At 33.6% G+C, this 8865-nt stretch overlaps 1 protein-coding gene across 1 annotated transcript in view; it reads right to left on the reverse strand.

Annotated features, from left to right (window-relative positions):
• KCNMB2 (potassium calcium-activated channel subfamily M regulatory beta subunit 2) overlaps positions 1 to 8440 on the reverse strand; it is a gene marked incomplete at both ends in the record, with an annotated part of 37735 nt that extends 29295 nt beyond the window's left edge. Inside the window, one exon of the mRNA XM_084231738.1 lies at positions 8385 to 8440. Coding sequence (XP_084087864.1) covers positions 8385 to 8440 — 56 coding nt within the window. The remainder of the gene's footprint in view (positions 1 to 8384) is intronic.
• Between the last annotated feature and the right edge of the window lie 425 nt (positions 8441 to 8865).

Here is an 8865-nt window from a genome sequence, read left to right on the forward strand (position 1 = left end):
CTTGCATTTATTAGGCTCTCAAATATGTTTCTTTTATGTGGGATAGACATGGTTGCAATATATTTAGGTTGCAAGGTATCCAGCATAGGGAGGCTAACTGGCCAACTGAAATAATACTAAAGGAACCATGGTTAGAACAACTCCCTGGCTTCTCTTTTCCAACTAATGCCCTTTGGCCTCTTAATACCAACAAATTTTGTATTCCTTCTAGAAAAACTTCAAACTTTCTATATACTGAGAGCTCTAGTTTCCAGACTTCAAGGAAAAGTGTGCTTCAGTTAGAAACTGTGAGGATGGTTGTGTGAGGCGATGGATTGATTACTGCCAACTGTGCTGAAACGAGCTGAGTTGCTATACATTGCTGCCACAGACATTCAAGTTGTTTTATGCTATGTGGCAGAGCTGGGAGTAATATTGATCAAAACAGTCATTGTTCTGCTTTTTGTGCAGCTAAGCCTTCTACATTTTTGAGATATGTTGTTTCATGTATATCTTCATCTTTGATTAGTTCCAGATGTCAGAATTTTTCCATGAACTAGTAGGTACATATATAATATTTATATAGGCATAATTTGATTAGTCAAATTATTATTTCATTTTAATTCTTTAAAAGCCTATGTTCCATTGGGAGAAATGTGGAAACAAAGCTAATGTTATTATATTATTGTCAATTTATAAATCCACAATAAATCTTGTAATATTATTTTATGGATAAGACACTAAAGATGAGAACAAAACTATGGGGACAAAGGTAGGAGTTATTTTATTTTTTGGTCTTGTCTTTAACTGAACAGATAACATGATTTCACAATCATTATATCTTATTTTGTATCATTACATCTTAAATTCTAATTCTTATTTATTTTTACCAAATTTATTAGCATATTACATTTGATAAAAGTTTTTAGTGAAAATTCAAAGAGAAATAGGAAATTATGTGAATCATTCAGATAATTTAGTGTCTCCTTGTAACCTAAAGAGCTTTTGAGAAGTATTGCCTTTATATTAACTACATCATTTGACTTTAGTGCAACGGTGGTAGAAATAAATAACAAAAATAACTAGAATGGTCTAATATGAAATTGAGACTTGAATATTCAGAACTGATTGATAAGAAAAACTCTATAGAATGACTAGTGGGAAGCAGCTCAAGCAAAATATACAGAAGATCATATAATCTTACATGCTTTTGTAAGAAGAAAGCCTAAAACAGAAAGTGCTAGGCATCCAACTTAAGGAGTTACAGGAGGATTATAAAATATGATAAAGGAAAGGATAGAGAAGGAAATAATAAAAATGAACAGAAATAAATAGAAGAGAGGTTATATTTTATATGTAAGAATCAATGAATTCAAGGGTGAATTTTTTAAAAAGATTAATGAAACCACAAAATTTTGATTAATACTGAGAATACAGAGAAAAGGCCCATATACTTATCAGGAATTATAAAAGCATAAGTACAGATATAGCATAGATTAGAAAACTAATAGAAGATACTTAAAAAAAACTTTGTAGCAAAACATTCAAAAACTTTGAAATATATAACTTACCAAAATATACAGGAAATTCTTAGAAATACTCAACCTACTGAAATTGATTCAGAAGTAACTAGAAAATCTAAATAGTTTGAATCATAAATTTAAAATATGCTCATGGTGAAAATACCTGACTCTAGTGATTTATAGGTGACATCTACCTATATTATACAAGTCATTCCAGAAAAAGATGGAATGTAACCCAACTACTTATGACGTTAGTAAATTTTAATAAAGAAAATCAAATCAGATAATACAAAAAGGAAAATTATAGTCCATTTGTAAACATAAATGTAAAAACAAGTTAGTTCACTAAATCCAGCAATATATGAAAGTAAAAAAAAAAATCACGACCTAGTTGGGTTATCTCAGGAATATAATAATAAACATATTAAGAGGCTGTAGTCACATGGCAATAAGGCACAAGAGAGAAACATAGTTAATAAAATTTAATACCCATTCATTATAAAACTATTTAAGGTAGAAATAAATAGACAGGAACATCCTTCATGTAATAAATGGTTTAGTGGAAATACCTATGGAAAACTTGATACTTAAAATTTAAGGAATCCACTTAATGTTTAAGGAAAACAACAAAGATGTTCACTATCACCTGTTTTATTCATGGTTTACTATCTAGTATAATAAGGGAAAACAATAAATGTATAGCACATATACTAATAAAGAAGAAACCAAAATGTATTAGTTACCAATGAAGAAAAAACAAAAGAATATGTAGATAAATTATTGAAAATAATAAGAAAATTTAGCATAGTTGAAACAAAAGTTGACACTTCATTTACCTTTCCATCTACCTGCACCAGTAGAAACTTGATTAAAGCATTTAAAAAGTACTTAGGAATAAATTTAATGAGCTATGTGCAAGTTCTCTTTAAAGAAATTTATTAAACCTTATTGAGAGATATGAGGGAAAACAAATCAATGTAGAGATGAATCATTTTCATTCAGTAAAGACTTAGTAAAATAATGATATAAATTTACTGTAAGTAGATTTCATAAATTCTAATAAAAATTCCCATTTTGGGGTGTGTGACTTGACGAGCTGATTCTGAAATTTATATGGAAGAGCAAATCTCTAGGGACAGCAAATGCAATTCTGATTACAAAGGATTACTGGATGATTTCTCTCCCATGTGAAATAAAGAGAAACTAAATGAAGGGACACACAAAATCAAACCCAAATGAACCCAGAAATCTGGTTGCAGAACTGGGGTTACCAGAAGGCGAGTTCGGGGGGACAGGCAGCAAAGAGTGGAGGGGGTCCAATGGTCTATGTTGGCCTATATGTGCTTTGGTGGTAGGTGGAGTGTGATAATGTACATCTGAAAAGATGTGAACCTATACCTCTGATTCATATTTGGTGTTGAATACCAGTGTTACCTTAGAAAAAAATCCTATTAAAAAAGACAGAACAAGTTGGGTCAGATATATTATAATGCTAAAGATGTTTATAAGCTAATGTGTGGCATTTGCTTGAGGTAGACAAAATTCACCAGTGGGACAGAAAAAAGAAATTCCATGCATATTGGAAACACAATGAATGATACATGTATGCTTTTAGACCACTGGGGAAAGGGTAAACTACTCAATAAGAAGTTTCTGGAGCAATTGATTATCCATAAAGAAAAAAAAATCGGATGCCTACTTCACACCACGCACACAAAATCAATGCCAAATGATGAACAACTTAACTGTGAAAGGCAAAGCTACATGTTAATAAAGTGTACAAGAGCATATTCTTTTGAAGTTGGAGAAGGAAGGGATTTTAGAATGTTTAAAAAATTGCTAACTTAGAGTATATTAAAATTGAGGACATATGTTCATGAAGAAACATCATAAAGAAAGTGAGAACACAAGTAATAAACATAATGGAGAAGTTATTTGCACAAAGTGTTAACATAGGATTTTATTATAAAGAATTCTAACAAATCAATAGGAAAAGGACAAATGATCCAGGAGTAAAATGGACTAAATATTTGAATAGGCACTTCAAAGAAAAGGATTAGGGAAATAGGCTACATCTTATTACTAATATGAGAAATGGGAATTGAAATCACAATATCCCCTGGATTGTAGAAAATTAAAAATCTGAAACTTCCTGGCAAGGAAGTAGCATGATGGGAATCACATCTATGACTACTTTGGAAAACAATGCTATTACCTGGTAAAGTGGAAGCTTTTGAACCAACCATTCTTAAGTTAGCTATTTATCCTAATAAGTATCTGTACATGTGTATATCAATAAGAATTAGAGTAATATTGTTGGTAATGACAAAGAGAACTGGAAATAATGCAAATGTTTATTAGCATTAAAGTGGGTGAAAATGTGTATTTATATACTGGGGTACTATCCAGCAAAGAAAATGAACTATTCACATTAGCATTGTTAAATCATAAGCACATAATACTTGGTAAAAAAGTTGTCGAACAAGTCATATGGCATGGTTTCATTTACATAAAATCTCTAAACATTCAGAAGTGAAATATATATTGTTTAATTAATAATTGTTTAAGGTTTCAAATGTGCTAGATTTATGGAGAAATAAAATTAAGGAAATAAAGAGCAAAATATTCAGCAATCTCTGGGTGGAGATTGGGAAAAAGAAGGTTCTTAAGCTTAATGACGTATACTCAAATGTTTATTATAGCATTCTTTATATGTTAAAATATGATAAATAATTATTTATATTAGTTCATTAGTTAGTAAAATGATCCAAAGAATATTAAATAAACAGTTTCAATGTACTTATGTTACAGGGCAAACCCAATGTGAAATGGGTTTGCCTGACTATGGTCCTCACCCGCATGCTTAAAAGGAGTTATAATGAGACTCAACTGTAGACACACACAGAAAGGTTAATAAGGGGTTTATTTACAAAAGGGGGGAATGAAGAAAAGAATAACTTAGGGAGAAAGAGAGAGAGATAAATTGGTGAATACGTCCTACCAGTTCCTCTGAGCTGGAACCCCAATAGCATGCTGAAAGCTGGCTAAAAAAACCAAAGACTCCCCCACCTCCAACCAGGCCCACAGAGTCTGATTATGTACCAAGCCTGGCTACTTAACTCTACCCTTAGTTTTCAGCAATTCTCCCTTCAGTGGTGATGACATTATGGGAAATGTAGTCCTTGGTGCCTGAATCTCTTTGGTCTGGGGTGGGGGTAGAGTCCATAAAACCTGTGTTTGTTGTTTTCATTTAGGACATCCTTTCCCCACAAACACTTAGACTATATGTTCTCTCTTTTTTAATTTCTAAATTAGTTAGTACTAACTGGTATTTTATTTCACCACCTGCAATTTAGGGATTAAAGTAAACTCACCTAACAAAAACGATTTTCAGAGAGGAAAAGGTGTTCCTTCATATTTCTGGGTTTATAGAATGGAACTAAGGATAGAAACCAGTGTTTTGCATACAATAGCTGATAAGAAAAAGGACTGGCTTTGCTAAAATAACAAAAGAAATGTAAAATTCACTTTAATTTCTTTTGAACCTATAACCTTCGGTTTCAGAAATTTCAGTGGCCTTTTCTTTCTACTCAGTGTCTCTGCCTTGTACTTGAGCTGATTTCCTGAGGTTTTCCCCTTTGAGAACTCACAGAGAAGGCAATATTCTGACAAGTTTGGCTCTTGTCTTAGAAGATAATGGTGTGGAGAGGATTTTGGCTGCTCAGCCTCAGGATTCGCTGTGGATGACAGCTGGAGAAACAGAACACACAGCCCAGGTTTGCAGGATGAAAACAAAATAAGGGTGGGACAATTACCTGTGTTATGGGCAGTGCTGTTTACAGCCTGGTTAATTTATTTCCAAATAATTAACTCAAGGACTTTAATTATCTAGATTCATTATCAGCCATCATCACCTTCATTATCACCAGGAATACTGCCACCGAGACTATCATAAGCAGAGCAATAGATGCTGTTCAAAGTCAGTTTTAAAATCTGAGTCTTATTCTATTAGAGTCTGAATCATATTGTGAAGATGAAGTTGAAGTCAAGAAGGAGGCACAAAGGAACCAACATCCGACTAAGAATACTGACTTAGTGGCAGTCTATTGTATTTATTGACTAACTTTTTCCATTTGTCTGTAACTCTGTAGATCAAAGCTGTGAAGACTGATTTTCTAAGCTTTGACATACCCCTGCTTTAACTAAAGCTAGCTGAAAGTGATTTACTTATTGTCAAAATTTTAATTATTTTCCATTTCATAGTTATTGAAATTATACCTTCAAATGCAAAAATGAAAGTAGTAATTTGAGAGTTTCATAGAATTTTATTGGTGTAGAATATGAAACTAATTATTTGTTCCTCTTAAATATACAAATAACACCAGTAAATCATATTTGCATCTTTATTATCAGCTTTAATATACAATTTTCAGTCTATTTTAACACAGTTTTCCCCTTGTGAATTTGCTCTTCACTGCTGCCCCAACTATCTCATATATTTGATAAGAGCCCTTGTAAGCCATGGGGTACAGGGGAGAGAGTGTGACTTGGGTTCAAATTCTGGCTGATTGTTGGATACTTGGAAGTTATTTAAAATCTCTGAGCCCCAGTTTCCCATTCTGTAAAAGGGGCATAAAAATTCCTATCTTGTAAATGAAAAGAACAATTTATAAATAAATTTATGAATTTAAACATTTTATAAATGAAACATTTATAAAAATTCATTTATAAACATTGCTAAAAATTCAATGTCTTTAAGTAGCACAGTAGTTGCTATTTAAATGTTAATCCATTTATTTGTATATACTTATCTGTATCTATCTTTCTAGTAGCTTTAATTACTCAATGAAAATCAATCAGATGTAAAATAAATACATCATATTTCACCATATATACCATCTCTGGTGAAGCCTTCAAATCTTAAAAGGGCTGGCCATTACCAGTCACAATATTCCTGTAGGGCATAAAAGCTCTGCTATTCTGCACATCACTAGTAGAGAACTTTTTTTAAAGAAAATGAGTCAATTACAAACAAATAACCAATTTTGAAATGACATGAAATTTTAGTCTGTAAAACAGACCTTGCTGGATGATTCTACTTAGTTGGTTTGAAAGCAAATGAAAAATAACTTCATTACGTATTGAGAAAAAGCATGTATATAACTAGAGATGAACAAAAAAAGTAAAATTTCAGTCAATCTTTTATCATGATGAGCACTGGGACTTTGTTCAAATACTAGTTGTCTTCTAGACTGTAATTTCACTTAAACACTGTTTTTTCATAATCACATTATACAATATATAACAAAACATTTGGAAAACAGAGAAGTAAAAACATACTTTTCTTTCCAGCTTTTTCCTCTGTATATATTTTTTGTGGCTGCAATCTTAGTTTGCATAAAATTTTTCAACTAGATTTTTCTGTTAATACTATGTCAAAGTACTTCTGACTGTCAAATGATATATTACACTTCATGATTTATTTAACAATTTTTCTATTGTGAACACTAGTGTTTTTTCCAAATCTTTGCTGTAATATCAATATTGCAATTATTTTCCTTTGAGAATTTTTCAAAGGATTTTATCTGTAGGGAAATACAGATTTTAAAAACAAAAATAAAAGCACTAGCTTTCAAAACTAGGTTCAAGTAAGTAACCCTATGTCCTTTTTCTTGTGCTTAGCGCCATTTATCAATTGTGATGTCTTTCAGATTCTGTAGGCAGATAAGTCTGATTAAGTTGCAATATACTGGTATAGGCAATTGTGTTTTAGCTTTATCAAGTCCAAATAACAGTTCACAGTCCTTGAGAAGGAGGAATAGAAGAAGAAAGTTAATGGAATGAAACAAAATATTTAAAAATGTCTGGGAAATTTTATGAATGCATTTACTCCCTAAACCCAAGTGGGAAGGTAGGAGTGAGCTGTGTAATTGTCATTTTGTCTTTCATTAACCCTGTCTTTGACCTTTCATCTTTCCTCTTGATGCTCCCATTTCCCCCTACCCCAGACTATTCTTCCAATGACTTTGGGGCTCCATGGACTAGTTCATTCTTTTTTCATCCTCACATAGTTTCTGGTTTCCTTCCTTGCCATATGTTGAGTGCCTTGGTATGCAATTTTCACTATGTCTGTTCAGTATTTATTGAGCATTTACCATGTGCCAGATACAATGGTAGGTGCTAAAAATTCAATGGAGAGTTAAATACCAAGTCTGTGCTAGTGGAGAGGGTGGGGGAGGTTCTAATTGATTGTATAGCTTAAGGCAGAGTTGGAGTTAGCTATGCAGCAAGGGGGCAGGTGCACATTTTTAATTTTTTATATATTTTTAAAAGATTTATTTGTTTATACAAAGACTGGGGTACAGTCAGAGGCATGGGAAGGTGAGAGAATTCACCAGAGATAGAGCGTGGAGCAGAACAGGCAGACAGACTGAAATGAGGGGAGCAGCGGTTGAGGCAGGAGAGGTCTGCTGAGCCATGCGGGTTTCTCCCTGGCTGCTGGGAATTGAACCTGCACTGCAGAGGCTGCGGACAGCTTCATAGCACAGCGCTCAACCCCCTGCACCACCAGGGAGGCCCTGCACATTTTTAAAAATTATTATTTTATTTTATTTTACATCATTTTTCATTTTTGTACATTTGGTTTGAAGGGTCTTCTGATAGGGAGCATTCTTCAAAATTATGTTGTGGGAGTTAGCATGGGGCATACAAGGAAGAGGAAGGCAAAAAGTGCCTGAAGTCCTATCCCCTCAATGTAGAGCCCAGCCTGCATTACTGTTTGCAAAAACATAAAGCTCAGTTGCCTAATGCTTTCCATGGGCATTCTGTCTGAGCTAGTAAGTTAAATGTTTCTGAAAGGCCCCCAGAGTCTCAGTAATTTACCTTTTCTCATCGTGTCTGTAAGATGAAGAGGTCCGGCCACTGGTCCATATAAACATCTTAGAGGGTGTTGGTCCAGGGGATCCTTTCCTTTTGGTGGAAGTCCTGGAGGAATGGCAAAAAGACCTGGAAGAGGTACACAAACGAAGTTAAGACCAGTCCTTTAAGTTCTGGGAATTGTGTATCAACAGTAACCAATAGTGCTCAGTGGACTGACTCTCAAATAAGACCAGTCTTCTGCTGCCACAGGGGGATGGTTCTGAACCCCAGCTGTGCATTGAAATCAATTGAGACTCTTTTAAAAGACATGGAAGCCTGGGTCCCTGCCTCAGAAATGCACATTCAATTTCTTTTTAAGCCTCTTGGTTGTTTCTAACCCTCAGCTAGGGTTTGGAGCCATTATCTTTGGGAAACATGGTATTCTTGTTGATGTTTATATCGCATGCTCTCCAAAATATAATTTCAGTATGGCTTCATACTCCAC

This window comes from Talpa europaea, assembly GCF_964194135.1.
Source record: "Talpa europaea genome assembly, chromosome: 4".
Lineage (NCBI taxonomy): Eukaryota > Metazoa > Chordata > Mammalia > Eulipotyphla > Talpidae > Talpa > Talpa europaea.